The sequence below is a fragment of the Oncorhynchus clarkii genome, chromosome 21 (genome assembly GCF_045791955.1).
Source record: "Oncorhynchus clarkii lewisi isolate Uvic-CL-2024 chromosome 21, UVic_Ocla_1.0, whole genome shotgun sequence".
Taxonomy (NCBI): domain Eukaryota; kingdom Metazoa; phylum Chordata; class Actinopteri; order Salmoniformes; family Salmonidae; genus Oncorhynchus; species Oncorhynchus clarkii.
The window spans coordinates 37,394,995-37,412,308 of record NC_092167.1 but is presented as its reverse complement, the minus strand read 5'-3'; the positions used below and the strand labels follow the sequence as shown (position 1 = coordinate 37,412,308).

Below are 17,314 nucleotides of genomic sequence, written 5' to 3'. Positions count from 1 at the left end.
AAAAAGAAAGTATTCAGACCCTTTACTCATTACTTTGTTAAAACATCTTTGGCAGTGATTACAGCCTCGAGTCTTCTTGGGTATGAAGCTTGGCACTCCTGTATTTGGGGAGTTTCTCACATTCTTCTCTGCAGGTCCTCTCAAGCTCTGTCAGGTTGGATGGGGAGCATCACTGCACAGCTATTTTCAGGTCTCTCCAGAGATGTTTGAATGGGTTCAAGTCTGGGCTCTGGCTGGGTCACTCAAGGACATTCAGAGACTTGTCCCGAAGCCACTTGCGTTGTCTTGGCTGTGTGCTTAGGGTTGTGTGTCCAGTTGGAAGGTGAACATTTGCCCCAGTCTGAAGTCCTGTGTGCTCTGGAGCAAGTTTTCATCAAGGATCTCTCTGTACATAGCTCCATTCATCCTTGCCTCGATCCTGACTAGTCTCCCAGTCCTTGAGCTGAAAAACATCCCCACAGCATGATGCTGCCACCACCATGCTTTACAGTTGGGACTTTGCCAGGTTTCCTCCCAACGTGACACTTGGCATTCAGGCCACGGAGTTCAGTCTTGGTTTCATCAGACCAGATAATCTTGTTCCTCATGGTCTGAGAGTATTTTGGTGCCTATTTGCAAACTGCAAGCAGGCTGTCATGTGCCTTTTACTGAGGTGTGGCTTCTGTCTGGCCATGCTACCATAAAGGCCTAATTGGTGGAGTGCTGCAGAGATGGTTGTCCATTTGGAAGGTTCTTCCATCTCCACAAAGGAACTCTAGAGCTCTGTCAGAGTGACCTCTTGGTCACCTCCCTGACTAAGGCCTGGTACCGTTCCCCAGATCTGTGCTTCAACACAATCCTGTCTGGGATCTCTACGGCCAATTCCTTTGACCTCATAACTTGGTTTTTGCTCTGACATGCACTGTGGGACCTTATATAGACAGGTGTGTGCCTTTCCAAATCATGTCCAATCAACTGAATTTACCACAATCAAGTTGTAGAAACATTGCAAGGATGATCAATAGAAACAGGATGCACCTGAGCTCAATTTCGAGTCTCATAGCAAAGGGTCTGAATACTTATGTAAAGAAATATAGATTTTAATACATTTGCAACCTTTTTCACTTCGTCATTATGGGGTATTGTGTGTAGATTGATGAGGATTATTATTTATTTAACCCATTTTAGAATAAGGCTGTAACGTAACAAAATGCTCCTAGAAAGCAATGACTACATTAAGCTTGTGACTGTACACATTTTTTGAATGTATTTGCTGTTTATTTTGGTTGTGTTTCAGATTATTTTGTGCCCAATAGAAATTAATGGTAAATAATGTATTGTGTCATTTTGGAGTCACTTTTATTGTAAAAAAAAAGAATAGAATAAGTTTCTAAATATTACATTAATGTGGATGCTACCATGATTATGGATAATCCTGAATGAATCGTGAATAATGATGAGTGAGAAAGTTAGATGCATAAATATCACAACCCCCTAAAAATGCTAACCTATCCTGTTATTGTAAAAAGTGCTGTAATTTCTAGATGGTTAACCGGATATGGATAAAAATACCCTTAAATTAAAGCTTACAGTTTGTATTTTAACATCAGTCATTGTATCATTTAAAATCCAAAGTGCTGGAGTACAGAACCAAAACAACAAAACATATTGCACTCTCCCAATACTTTTGGAGCTCCCTGTATATTTCCACACTATGAGGTTGGAATAATACTGTGAAATTTAGAAAATTATAATAATGCCCTTTTAGTGTAAGAGCTGTTGAAAAGACCGGTTGAAATTTCAGCCTGTTTTGGTGGGATGGAGTTTTGGCCTGCCTGGTGACATCACCAGACAGTCGAAGCTAAATTCTTGCTTGAGAAATGTCTCTTTGCTAAGAAGCTGTAAGGGGTGCGTAATCGGTGGCAGGGAAGTCAGACACAGGAGAGCAGAACTTGGTAATAGCGGGAGCAGTTTAATAGCAAAACCCAAGGCATAAAAATAACCACAATAATTGGGTACAAAAACCTGTTGTGCACCAAACAACACGTGCACAAGCACTTTCAATAAACAATCCCACACAAAGACATGGGGGGAACAGAGGGTTAAATACACAAATGATTGATGGAATTGAAACCAGGTGTGAGGAAAAACACATGGAAAATTAAAAGTAGATCGATGATGGCTAGAAGACCGGTGACGCCGAGCGCCGCCCGAACAAGGAGAGAACCCGACTTTGGCGGAAGTCGTGACAGAAGACATGTTTACTTATTTTGTTATGGTACTTAATTGTAACTCAGAAATTATTTGAAATTGAGATAAAAACGTCTGCATTGTGCCTTTTAAATAAATCAATACAATCGAAATAACCCAAGATCGTATGTTGACAACTATTGAAAAACAATAGTTACAATAGTTAGGCTATTTGTTCCCTACCTTGTTTTTTTTACCAGTCTAAAGTTGTTTGGCTTTAATTAGCAGTACCCTTGCAGGCAGGCTTTTAGAGGTTTCTCAAGAGCATCATTAGATGCATTAGAAGTGACCCTAAATTGCCCGATTAATGTACTAGAAAATGACTTGAGTATGGCTGAGATCAAAGCGAAGCGCCTACATTAGCACCCCTTGACTCCTTGGCTCAGGCTAATACACTCCCACTTTACGACCTTCAAGTCCCCACAGCCCATGGAATGCTTCCCGGTAACGATGACACATTCCACCAAACAGCCCCTTGTCAATTGTGATGATTGTGACTGGTGTGTGCAGATCGCTACTTACACGCATACCTTTCAGGTCTGTAACATGATATAGAGCAACAGAACTAATGGAGATAATTGAAATTATTGAGCTATTATTAATTTCCTGTCACGTCCTTTGATTTGTATGGTAGTGCCATTAGTGGGATGAAACCTACAGTATGCAATAGGTATCTCTCACCAAAATTGGGTATTGGAATGTTTAGGCCTTGACATTTGCTTGTCTGGCCTGTCCATGTAGCAGATTAGTTAGTGGGCATTGTTTTTTTTGTATTCTCCAACCTTTTGGGGCTATTAACAAGTAAAATAATTGTTGCCAGGAGATGTGACAAGAAATTAGCATTTTCAAATCATTAAGCAACTAATTGCGCTTCCCATTTGAAAACCTGAGGTCATTACAGAGGACACTGATATAGTGGAGCACCAAGCAGAAAATACTAGCCCCATCTGTCCGAATCGATAATGATTAATTTATAGGGAGTCATGTTTGCTTTTATTTTGAAAATACTCCACCATCCTGACCACCACATTATCTATCATTTTAACAGTGCAATCCCAGTCCCTTTGTGGCTTCAGCAGATGTTTGCTCAATTCGTTATTGGACCATAAAGAAGCACATCCATCTTGATAGCAGCCAGCCGCAGGTCATTTCTAGCTAAACACCACGACAGCACACTTTTTTTTTTGTCTTAAATCACGCTCAGTACTGTACAAATACCAATTCGCCACCCTAGACTAATTAAGCAGGGAAATTTAGGAGAGAATTATCTTCCGCTGAGAGATCAATTTCTTTGATGACTGTCGACTCAATCTTTATAATTACAATCATAAATAACTTGTCATTATCTGTTCCATTTTTGGTGATGAACGAGACTGAGGAGATTTAGATTTGAGGGGAGAGCCAATACAAGACTCGCCTTTTCGGCCAACAGATTTCTATTATAATGTGCAGCTTCACCACAGTTTTACAATCATTCCGAGGCTTGCGGTTGATTGAAAAATGTGCATAATGCAAGAGCTATCTATCTGGACATATTTATAGAAGACGGACAATATTGATAAAATACCTTAATCTGCTGAGTTGAAATTTTTACGTTTACATTTGGGTAATTTAGCAGATGATCGAGAGCAATTTACAGTAGTGAATACATTTTCATTTTTTTTACTTGTCCCCCTGGGAAATGAAAACACAACCCTGGCATTCCAAACACCATGCTCTACCAACTGAGCCACACGGGATCACATGGGACCACCACAGTTTAGAAGAAAATCCTAAATCTAAAATGGGGAAATGTAAATAATCTATGTCTGTTCAATTAGTCCTGATGACTACTTTTTGCTCTCATGCAAATAACCAACTGCCATGCTCCACTTGTTGCTCAACTGCTCAGGAACCAGAAAGAAATTCGAAATTATACTGCTTTATGACCGTACCAAACATTATGCTACACTTAAAACGCTATATCAGGCACTTTATATTTATTCCTTATTTCTCCCCTCAAAAGCAGTTCACCTGGGTTGAAGTCAGCAGGATTTTGAAAGCCCCTATTTATTGATACTTCTGCAGCCCAATTGAGTGTTCTGAGTGTTCTGTATTGTAGCATGGGGTATCTACAGAACTTACCGGTGAACCAAACAGTATTGTGTTCTCTCTCCTGGCCCACTATGCTACCTTGTTCACCTTCTGCATTGCCTTTCGCAAACATAGTGATCTCAGGCACAGCAATTGTACAATAGCCACCTGCTTTGCCCCCACTGCGTGCCTTGCTATGGCAGTCCAAGACAGCGGAGTCAGCAATTTGCTTCACGAGCACTTTGAACGCTCAGTTAATGTTTTGTTTTTCGGTCAGGCTGTGCTTGTTTTAAGTACAACCTGGGACGTAGGCTACAGAGTAGAAAGTACAGAGTTGAGAAACAAAGTCATGTGAAGAATTAGTATTAAGACCGTACAACACGACACAGAAAAAATGTCCTTTAGCATTTGAAATACAAATCCTTGCAAAATAGTATGGTGAAGAGGACAAACGTGATGTATTTGTGTGGGTAGGGGAGTGCTTAAGACTATTATTGGTCTAGACGTATTCTGTTCCTTGTTGGATTCAAAGAGCAAACATAACCTGGGCACTGCAACTCGAGGGAATGATAAAAGAAAGAATACGATATAATTTGTCTGGGTTCTACTCTGAACTTCAGACTGGGAACATTGGTTTAAGTTTATCACTGTGGTGAATTTATGCCAGTACGGCCTACAAACACATAGCAATACACAAATTACTTTTTTATAGACATTCTTATTGGTTTTACATGGGTGGAACTTCATAATATTCACGTTCTCCTCTCTTTACAGAAGCAGCACTTCATTCCCTAATACACATTTTCTCATTCCATATTACACTATTCAAACTGTACTCTACTCGAGTGTTTGAAAACCGCAAGATGTAGAAAGTTAAGCATATAAACTAAGTTGTTGTCTATAGATGTAACGATTCTCGTTGGTGGAAGGAGAGGAGGACCAAAATGTAGCGTGGTAAGTGTTGTTCGTCATATTTTAATTGAAAAAACTGGGGAAAACAGGCTACCTAAGTATGATTCTCAATCAGAGACAACGAACGACACCTGCCTCTGATTGAGAACCATACTAGGCCAAACACATAGAAATATAACATAGAAAAAAAGAACATAGACTACCCACCCCAACTCACGCCCTGACCAACCGAAAACAAAGACATAAAAAAAGAACTAAGGTCAGAACGTGACAATAGGCTCCTTCTGAAAATATTATCCTTCCCCTTCAACGTGGCCACGTTTACAGAGTGAGAGCACCCTGCGACACATCTAACACATGGAAATAATGCAATTTGTTTTGGCCTTTTATCCGTCAGAGTAGAGCGACTTCCTATTTTACACTCTGTCAGGTTGAGCACATCTACACGCTTGTGAGAGTGGCGAAAGAAATTACGATTCACAGTATAATGGGAATAAATGGATAGATTACCTTTCTTAATCATGAATGAATCTGCCGTGAAGAAAATTGACATAGCCATAGCACATGAAAATAGCATACGATTGTGCTGCTGAAGTAACATGAGGTCTGTGCTTGTGTTTGGTGCCTACATTGAAAGGCAATTATTTAAATTTACCTGCCTACTATTGAAAATCTTTGGCTAAATGCTCCGGTTGACATGTAATATACTGTAGATATAGATTAGCAGTTAGAGAGAGAACTATCCATTTGTCATTCTATCTAAAGTGTATGGACACTTGGCTGACATATTGGCTGATGCAATAATTTTCTCATTTGGGAATCAATGTCTTATCATGCTCTGTGTATCCTGGGGGAATATGAAAAATATCCTACAGTACAAGAAAAACTTCTGTAAAATCAGACAAAAAACATCAAATGTTAAAATCTAACACTATACATGGATATCATCAACACTTACGAATCCATTTGTTGTGCTTCTCTGACTTCTCTTATCACCCTTCCTCTTCGACCATTTTCCAATTTCAACCTCAAATCATATAACCTTCATTCAAACACCCGTATTACATATGACATGACTTAAGTGATATCCGTGTTGATCAAAATGGAGTGGGGGAAGAGAAAGAAACAGGAAAAAATGCAATATGCAAATTAGGTCCCTCATTCATTGGAAAAGTAGATTCTGGGTACAAACATCATTACACTCGCAGGTTTGCCTTTCACGCAAATGACTTTCTCTAAGACAGAGAAGTTCATTACTAATGGCGTTTTCTATCAAGTCCGCAGCCCACCCAAATGCTAATATCTCTGCCACTGGATTCTTCACCTCGCAGGCCTGACTCTTCATTGCTGTGGCAATTACAACAATGTTACTTTTCCCTCTTTATGGAATTATCCATTATCTCCCCCTGGAGCTAGCTACCAGAAACAGATGCTAACCAATCTCCTAGCACAGGCCACTGGAGCTCAAATGAACTAAATGAACAATCCCTTTATATGTATCACTATATTAGTAGGGTCTTAATCTGTGATTGGTTCATGTATCTATTCCGTCTGTCGCATCTCGGCAAGAGGAATACAAGGTTAGAGATAGAATCTCCAAAGCTCCTAGCTACACCGACAGATTGAACTCAGATTTTACTTTTTGGTGTATCAAGCCCCAAATAAAGTACAAGGCAGAGGAATTTTCTACATGGCTCTTTAACAAAATGGCCGCAAATACAGATATATTCTCCAAGGGAGATACAGAACCATGTCGGAGATACTTAGACTATTTTTGGAACAGAGCAGAGATAGAATAGTATGTCTACGCCTTTTTGTGTTATGCATTATGCATTGTTCTGTAACATTGTAAAAGTACACTACCCTTACATTGCCCTATAACTGTACCCTACAACCCCACTCTCTAACGTAAAAAGCTTGACCTTGCAACGGGCACTTGCATTCTAGCTCAGTAGACTACATGAATAAGACATGAGGCCTCCAAAAGAAGTTGCATTCTGAAACACAACTTCGACAATGTTTGACTTTGGTTGGTTTCGCTGGCCAGAAACACATTCTAGAGAAAAGCAGGTGTTAAGACAAGATTTGTTTTGTTGTTGAATGTGCTCATTCAGGTAGAATTTGGCAAATCTGTTGAGGGTTTATGTGGATGTGAAAGTGTGTGTGTATATCTGGGCGTCTGGTGCATGCCTGAGTGAGTGAGAGAGATATGGCTCTCATCTGGCTTGACCAGAAAGCATTACTTTATTGCAACACAGAAGGGCTTTCTGCTGCGGGCTATGTGGCTTCGCTCATCGTCAAAGCGGTGATAGGACACCAGGAGAGATAGGGAACTAAGGACTGGTAACATAACTAGAGTGTCTACAGAAAGTTTTCATACCCCTTTACTTGTTCCACATTTTGTTGTGTTGTAGCCTGTTGGTTGTTGATCATTGCTAGAAGAAGGCACAGTGATGCCGAAACGTTGGTGGTTTACCCAATAAATTACTGTGTTTATACATAGATCATTGCATAGATCTTTGCAAGACAGCCATAGATTCTTAAGTCGATTTAAGTCAAAACTGTAACTAGGCCACTTTGTAAGCAACTCCAGTGTGTTTTAGGTTATTGTTCTGCTAAAAGCATACCCATAACATGATGCAGCCACCACCATGCTTGAAAATATGAAGAGTGGTACTCAGTTGGATTTAATTTCCTTGCCACATTTTTTGCAGTTTGACTTTAGTTCCTTATGGCAAACAGGATGCATGGTTTAGAATATGTTTAATCTGTACAGGCTTCCTTCTTTTCACTCTGTTATTTAGGTTACTGTTGTGGAGTAACTACAATGTTGTTGATCCATCCTCAGTTTTCTCCTATCACAGCCATTCAACTGTTTTAAAACCACCATTGGCCTCAAGGTGAAATCCCTGAGTGTTTTCCTTCCTCTCCGGCAACTGAGTTAGGAAGGACGCCTGTATTTTTGTAGCGACTCATACATCATCCATAATTCCACTTCGTCATTATGGGGCATTGTGTGTAGGCCAGTAACACAAATTCACAATTTAATCAATTTTCAATTCAGGCTGTAACACAACAAAATGTGGAAAAAGTCAACGGGTGTGAATATTTTCTGAAGGCACTTTACATGCTAATGCCTTAGCCGAGCTGAGAGGCATAGGGTCTGTGAAGCAGATACAATGACACTCATTTCCCTCGCCTGTCTCTGTGTAAGTGTGTGTGTGTGTGTATACAGTATGTGCCTGCATGTTACAAATTCATAAAACACACACACACACACACACCGAGCCATAGTGTAAACATGGGGGGAGGCTGCATGGGAATCTGCCACCTTTCCCTTTCAGTGGGCCCTCGGGGACCGTGCCAGGGGCCTTGTGTTCGCCTCGGCGGTGGAGATAAGGAAGAGATGACAAGGCGCTTCAGAGAGTCGTCAAGCCAGCTCATTCCTTTAGGTGGGGAGCTCCCCACTCAATAGGAACTCATTTTCCGTGCTGTGTAATTGTGGGGGATAATGGAACACACCTCATTCAGAGCGCCAAGGCATTTTATAGGCATTTTCTCCATTCAGAACATAACAAGTCTGCTTTAGGGAGATAGGTCTAAAACCACATTGTCTTTTTGAGTCCCGGGACAGTGGGCTTTAGCATTTCAATAGGATGCTGTGTGGAATCAAGATAAGCATTTGCTTTTTATATGTACGGTATGTGCTAGTGATTATGATTGTGGTGCAAGCAAATCACTTCTGATATTCTGATATTCCGACAAATGTTTTTATTCAAAGAAAACTATTGTGAATTTACACTTCCTAAGACAGTGCATATATCTCAAGCAACTGCAAGTATTGCAGAGTTACAACCAAATATAGGAAACTCATTTAGTTATACAGTTAAATTATAAGAGGGGCTAAAACATGATAATTCATGACCTATATGATGGAATGAGCCACTTACATTTGAGACATTTCATTGTTTTAAACCTGATTCAAAGAGCCATTTCTTTCTCTCCAGTTAAGTGAATATTAAAGCAGAAGCAGATAAGCCAAATTAAACGTGATTTGAATATCGCTCAACTTTCCATTAGAACGCCAAGAGACAGAAATAGAAACTACTTTGCATAACTCAACCAGCATCTTAATTATCATGTCAGGAAAATGTTTGAAAATGTGTTAATTGATTTAGAAAATCCAACTTATTTGGCTAAGTTACTAATTGAGTAAGACTAATTAAATCAGTACATTCAACATGAGTGGAACCAAAACCTGATATTCAACTATATGTGTTGAAAGGGAAAAGAAAGAGGACAGCAGAGACATAGAAACAAAGAAAGTCTAGCTTACCTGGTTGGTTAGTTGAAGAAACTGAGAGTTAAATGAACAAGAGTTAGCATTTCGGTTGCAGAGAAAGCAGCACCTACCACGTAAAACAGTGAGTCTCGTAGTTGCACTCAGCTCCCCAACAGTGTTGGAGGCGACGCACTCGTATATGGCTTCGTCTCGGGGCGTACGCAAGGGCTGAATTCTCAACACCGAGCCAGAGCCGTCATCGAACTCAATCACCTGCAGGTGCGAGAAACAAGATATGTTAAAGGAGTTTTTTTGTTCACAATCGGTGACGGAAGCTTGCGCAGAGCAATTCCAACCACTCCTGCAGCAGAGAATAAACACATTTGGCCTACAACACTTGACGGTGCCAAACACACTGTGCTTCCCGTCAGAAAACTATGAAAGCTGCTATGGATAGTATAGCCTCATATTATATGCTAATATCAGCTCTTAATAAAAGCACCTTATTTGAGTGAGTGTTTGGGAGTATATGTGCTCTTTGTGAATTGTCTAAAAAGTGCATCCACCATCCACTCACCTTCTCTCATTTATTGCTCTGACCTGAGACAACTGACCAGGTGAAAGTCAGCCTGAGGCATGTCTTTTCAATTATGTGCAGGTGAAGGGGAGGAGACGAGGAGAGGATGGAGTTTTAGGCAATTGATATAGAACCCACGCATTGTGAGTGTAAGAGGAAAATATCCCATGATATCCAATATCTGTAGCATGTAGATAATAATTACATCATTGTCAATATTGATCAATGTTTTGCATGGCTAGTTATGCCCTTAGACTGTTGTCTATGATTGTGTATAGGATTGGCTACCCACTGGTATAGTTATTACCAGAGAAGTTGTGTTCAGAGAGCTTATTATTATTATATAGTAATGTATTGGAAGATTAAACATAATATCAATTCAAAGATGGCTCACAGCTCTCTGACATCAACTTTCAATCCGAAATATGAGTTTATCTTGTGTACTAATTATTGGGAAGATAACCAACGTGGACAACTAACTTTAAGAATGGGAAAGTATCTATTGGCCAGTCAGGAATGTAATTACTTTAACTTTTATGTCTGTTTTTATATTTTATGTTAATTTTGGTTCGCCCCACTCTTAAAGTTGACACACTATTAAAAAAAAAAAAAAAGTATCACATTGAAATATATCAAATGGGACAGAACATTAACAAACAATTAAATGTGGTTCGATAAACAGTAACGAACAATTGTTATCACCATGACGTGATAGTAGTACAAAAAGACATGACCGATTGTTTTGGACGGACGACACATAAAATGTTCACAAACAGGTGTTTTGTAGCTTTTACAGCTATCGTTGCATGCTGTATACTCACTGTTTTTAGAAAGCCCTGTATCATAACTCATTTTTAAGCATTTATAAGCATTTTTAGGTAGGTTTACAGACAACATTGGACTGGTAAGAACCTCTGCTTCATACACACACGCATACAGGCACATAAGCACACACCCAGACACACATGTACAGAGGCCGGCCTGGATACTCATTGGTACAGTTCAGAGCATATCATTTCACGTGTTAGTTTAACAAAACACCTTGACGGTTCAGTGGCCAAGCGACAATGGTACATTTGGGCAATCATTGCAAGAGCATGTGATGATGGTAAGTAAAAGTGCTCCCTTCCCCATTTCAAACTCAAAGAGAAAGAAAATGGGATTGAGAAAGTCTCAGTGTTTCTGTAAAGGGAAATGGGCTTTGTTAGGGATGAGGAGGCGGCGGCACGTGAGTGGGGGAATGAGGGTGGTTGCACGCAAGCAAGCAATCTTCGCGGCGGCGAAGGGAGTGTTAGCAAGCTAGCGTGTTAGCATTCAGCACGTGGAGCGGCGCAAATGCGATGCACTCTGATAAGATTCGATTTCTGCCCGGCGTGTGAGATGCCAAAGATGCGAGAAGGTTCTCCAAACCCAGATAAACCACTACTGCTGAGTAGTATTGTGGCAAGAAGCCACACTATGATACACTCCGAAAGGGAAAGACACAGAAATTAATAGAAATCTTATCGGTGTTCGGAGATGATGTGTTATTTGTCATGGCGATTAAAGAGAAGAACAAATCAAAGCTTGCAGCCAAGCCAAGCAGGGAGGGGGACATGCATTTAGATAAAGATGCCACGAAGCAAAAGAGCTTTGAACCACAGAGCTACATTGCTCTCGTTTTGCATAAGGCAGCCAAACACAGCATTAATATAGGTATCTGGGGCACACCATTTCTTCCCCCCTTTCTTTCTTTCATCCTTTCTTTCTTTAATTACAAATCTGTCACCAGATCTCTGTGTACTTGCTCATTATAATTTAAGCATGTCAGACGGCCTGGGCCAGCGTGATTATTAGAGCCTGCTAATGCGTGGTGGCAAAGGAGGTTTGGGCGAGAGGGGGGGGGGGGGGGGGATTATGTGTTAGGGGTTTGGGGGAGGACCAAAAGCACTGTTGAGCATTCCCGTTTTTGTCGAGCATTTTACATCAGAACAATAGACCTAATACCTCAAATCTCTGGTTGCTGACTTTCTTCCCCTTCTTGTTCCAAACGATCTTGGGGCGTGGGTCTCCCGTCGCTTGGCAAATGAAGGACGCCACGCCTCCTTGCACGCCTGTTTGGTCATTGGGGGTCCTTAAAAACTTTGGTGGTGCTGGAAAGAAGAGAGGGGGGGAGGGAGAGAGAGGACATAAATAGTTAGTGCGGGGGCTAAGTGTTGCAGAGAGCAAGCGATTTCTCTCCCTTATCAACGTGCTCACACCAGAAGGTCACAAAGTTTCCGATTTCAGCAGTTGCATGGTATCGCTAAGAGGATTGTCTTTGGAGGTCAAGCCAGACTCTGTTTGGAGCCTGCATTGCTTCTCAATGTGGAAATATACGATCAGATACTTGTATAAGGATGCAATCAAGAGAAGTAGGAATACAGATATAATCCCTGTAGTAAATAAATTCTAGTGTTGTAAATTAAGTCATCAATTTGGAGTGCAATACAGTATAGGGACTACATATATAAAGTGGAGGAATAAAAGATTAGGGGTGAAGGTTTAGTGATGTATTTACATTTAAACAGTGTTTCTGCCTATGGATTGAAAACACACTGTGGGATGCATTCAGTCATTTCATGAGCATACTTCAATGAAAATTAATGTTGTAAATACCAGCTGAAAATGAACATCTCGCTACTTCACATCCACACCCAGTGAGTGTGCAAGTCAAACAGCAGCTGTTTATCACATTCTGCTATGGTAGAAATGCTAATTCCATCATCTTCCTGCTGACTACAATACTCCAATCTCGTTGCAGGTTGACCCGTTTCGAAGGTGAAGGTTGACATTGAGTAAACCACAGGCTGTGCTCATTGTACCTGGCGTGTACAGTCAAGGACAAACCTTGCCATGCAAATGTTTACATTGACTGACAGAAAAACGCCGGGTGACATTTGAAACACTACGACAGCAAAAAATAATTTTATTTGTCAACGACCACAATGTACAGGAGGCAGGGATTAAAAAACAGGACGAGGATAAGGTTCAAGATACATGTTCCCGCAATAAATATACACAACTCCTTCAAGTCTAAGATGTGTTAATAAAGGCCTGCACAGGTGGCAAGCTCCTAGCTGGACTGATTCAAAGCAAACCACAATAACAAAAGTTGTCAACTACCACCAAGCCTGATGCTACCATAAGAAAGACAACTAACCTAGCCAATCAACATCTTATTTAAAGGTACTTTGAGTTTATTATTGGGAATCAGACATCCACACATGAATTATGCATAACATGGATCCCTTACAAGTATGAAAAATGAAGCACTTAACACTAAGCAGTGTGCAGCACTAATACACTGGAAATAAGTTTGGAGCTACATGGAACCACATATGGTCTTTATATCCATTTCCAGCAATGCTCTCACACTCCACATTATCACACTCTACCACTCCTTTTAAAAAGTTAGACAAAGGAATCAGTTTACGGCAGTTGCAAGTGTTATGTTAATTAATAAAACGGGCAAGTAAGTCGCTTTGTGCCATGTGATACTGTGAGACAAGGAAATGTGATATTTGTTTCCACCACCTGTCCTTGTTGTTAAGTTGTTAACTATTTATTTCTCTTTTGAACAAAGGAATAGGCCTTACCCCCAGCTACTGTCTTAAAGTGATAGTTCACTCCCAAATCAAGGTTTGTCAGATGTTTTCAGAACTCAAAATATTCACATTTTAAAATGAGTCCATGAGTCCCATGATATCTGCTGGTATCGATGATATCGATGCCTTACATCTCCTGGCCCCTGGCCCCCCATTTTGTCTCTAATGAGCGAGGCCACCATTTCCCAAAACATTACAGAGAAACAGAAGTCAGGCGATGATTGATGTTCGACATGGCTCTTGGCCATGCTAACGTGCTAACATGCTAACGCTAACAGTGACATTGGACTGAGCTCACCTCGCTAAATAGAAGAGCTATAACCGGCTTTCCACCTCAGAATCTTCCAGAACAGGGGTGGCCAAACCTCCTTCCCAAAGAGCTTCTGGGCATGCAGGATTTTGTTCCAGCCCTGCTCCAACACACCTGATTGAGCTAATCAAGGTAATCATGGGAATCAAGTAGTAGCAACAGGTGTGCTAGATCACAGACAGACTATCCAGGAAAAGGGGTTGGGGGAGGATTTTATAACCTCCTCTTATAGAGTCACCTAACTTTTGGATAACTATCCCACATAACAGCCACGACCTCACGTGTTTAACAGTGTGTGGAGAACATCTTGCTACTTCACATTGATAATCCCTGGAAAACCACCCACTTGGCATCAGGCTTGTATCCCGCACAAATGAGACATGCACTTGATAAGGGCCCTGGCAAGGCTCTGATTGTCCATGTGAGGGTTCTCTAAGCCCTAATTGGTGCTCGCAATTCAGCACAACTAGTCAAGTGTAAAGGCAATGAGGTACAAAAATGTAAAGGGGAGGAGAGAGTGAGAGTAGTAGACAGGAACAGTGTTTTCTTTGTCCGACTGTGGCATGTGTCGACAGCCATGAGAGATTTACAGTTGATTTTGAATTGAATTTCACACTATATGACATTAACCCTTCTTTTTAATGTTGCTCAGAATCAGCACCTCGTACACACGTCATCTGGGGCCATTGTTTGATTAAGCATCTAATTCCACGAAATGAGTTGCTTGATTCATTGTTGAACTCTTCAAAGAATTGCAATCCTCTCTTTTACAAATAATTCATTTATTGTACACATACAGTATGGCTCCATGGACACACAACACATGCGAGGGATTACACACTGAGGTAATCTGCTCTCAGAAGTGGTTGTGATACTGTAAAAGGATTGAAATTAACCCTTTCTTACCGAGTATAACCGTTTTGGGACACAAAAAGAGTTTTACCTGGAACCAAATAGGGTTCTCCTATGGGGACAGCCGAAGAACCCCTTTGTAACCCTTTTATCTAAAAGGCTTTGCAGTGGGAGACATCCCTGCTCAGCCAGAGAGGCGAGATGCAGTATGAGTTGTGACTCCATCTGTCCCTGTGTTCAACAACTGAATGCCTTTTATCAATCACTTCAGTGGGACATTAGGGGCCACACAGCGGCAATAATACTAGGAGCGGCTGAGTCACCTCATCTGTGTGTGTGTGTCTGTGTATGATCGTCAGGCAGTACTGAAACTGAACAAATTAACCTGAAGGGTTAATAAAGAAATGACATAAGATGTGTTGCCTGTAATGAAAAGGGCACATCAACAAGCTGGCAGCTGGGCCTCCATTGACATATGTAACTGGGAAATCAGCGCACACACACTCACACACACGCAAACACACACACACACACACACACACACACACACACACACACACACACACACACACACACACACACACACACACACACACACACACACACACACACACAAACACACACACACACACACACACACACACACACATCAGATGGGATCCGATAGGTGTGCTGCTGGGTCCACAGCACACAGTTTGTAAGCAACAGAAAAAGTGCCATTATATCTGTGTTTGCACGTTATCTTATCGTCTGCTGGGCTGGGGAGTGGTTGCATCGTGGCATCTGACTGAGCAGGGCTTGATGGGTAATTGATATGCTGTTGGGCTGTTTGCTCGGGGGGCCATCTATTACGGCTCTACGCCTCTCCCTGCGTGGGCTGTGATGGACTATGATGACACGTACGGGGACTCAGGATGGCGGTGAGAGGGAGAGGAAAAGTCATCTCACCATGGGGAATGATTGAGGTGTGACACTGAGGAAATTGTGTTTTCAGAGACAAGGGTAGTAGATATCATAATCAAACCCCCAGATGTTGTCCCTCACCACAGATCTAGGATCAGATTACACTAACCTTCACCATTGGGGATTAGGGGGGGGGGGGCAGAAAATATCTGACTCGGTGTCAGACCCAGTGCCTCCTAACTACTCCTACTCCTTTTAAACATACTATGATCTGTTGTTTTGCTCAGCGAATGAAAGGGGAGAGCTCAGGAGCGATGCAGACGATGATGCCTCTGTTACTAGCTATTGTCTAAATGTAGATTTAAAAGCAGAGGGGGCGCCACAGAAACCTGAGGGAGACTGCGCTGCATCTTCTCCAGTCAGGCAGGTCCTCTGTTTTATATAAATAGATACAGATCTACAAGCAGTGCCTCTCTGGTGTATTCGCCATGTTCTGGCCAACACAAAAGAAAGAGCTTTGTACCACCATATATATATATATATATATATATATATATATATATATTTTGTCTCCCTGTCTGACTTAAAAGTGACAAAGGTAAAATTACAGCATCTACATTGGAGTCTCCATTTATCAAATATACATTTAGCAAAGTCAAGACAAGGGTGTGATATCAAATATCGTCCTGTCAAAAAATCTGTTAGTTATGCCATGTGGGTGTCTGAGAAAGAGCTTATAGCCAATGGTTATGACAAGAGGGAAAATAAATAGCTTTTGAGTAAAACAAACAAACAAACAAACAAACATTTTGTGCTTCTCTATGGTCAGAATATTTTAGGAGAGGATGACGGCAAAAAAACAACAACACTTACAATTACCCATCATGCCCGGTCATCACTTTGGATCGGCACCTCAGTAGCTTCTTCGCTGTGCATGCCTTGAATCTACCTAATTTAATACAGAGGCTAGCTCTGCTAATCCGCTGTTAAGCTGTCGCCTGCAAACAAATGAAAAATGTAAAGCCCGGTGCAAGCTAAAAGGTTAGTGATGTTGTGCCTGCGCTAACGCTGTTCTACTCTCCAGCGGGTCATTATATAACCTTGTCCGTATTCACTAAGTTTAATGAAAAAGAAGTCACGCTTCAAAGCATCCCACTCAATTTAACCTGGGTAGACACAGTATTAATAATTTGGTGACTGAAAAGCCATTGCTGCTCTTAAGAGCACCGTGTCCGGGGACATGTGTGGCAGAGAGACTTTCACGACTGGCAGTGGGTTTTTATTGCTGGATCCTAACAGGGGGAGGGTGGGTTAAGTACTTTTTAACAGAGCCGTTGGGCTATAGCAGGATCTTCCCAGCCTCCTCTGTAGCCTGCACTCTTTACTGCTCAGACTGCTAAATGTGATGTTTTTTTTTTATGTGATTACCTTAATGCCTAATGGGAGGCAGACGAATGGGAAATCTTGGATAGTAAAGGTTTTATTCTAATCTAAAAAGGTTTCCACCTGACCTCATGAGGGAAATGTGGCCACAATCATTCTAGCCACTC

At 41.2% G+C, this 17,314-nt stretch overlaps 1 protein-coding gene across 7 annotated transcripts in view; it reads right to left on the bottom strand.

The window, feature by feature from the left end:
- Positions 1-17,314, bottom strand: part of LOC139378982 (receptor-type tyrosine-protein phosphatase delta-like) — a 579,926-nt gene that overhangs the window by 101,704 nt on the left and 460,908 nt on the right. For all 7 annotated transcript variants that reach the window (XM_071121647.1, XM_071121649.1, XM_071121646.1 and 4 more), the window contains 2 exons: positions 12,060-12,205; positions 9,628-9,769 (listed from right to left, as the gene is read on the bottom strand). In XM_071121647.1, the coding sequence (XP_070977748.1) occupies positions 9,628-9,769; positions 12,060-12,205 (288 nt within the window). The remainder of the gene's footprint in view (positions 1-9,627; positions 9,770-12,059; positions 12,206-17,314) is intronic.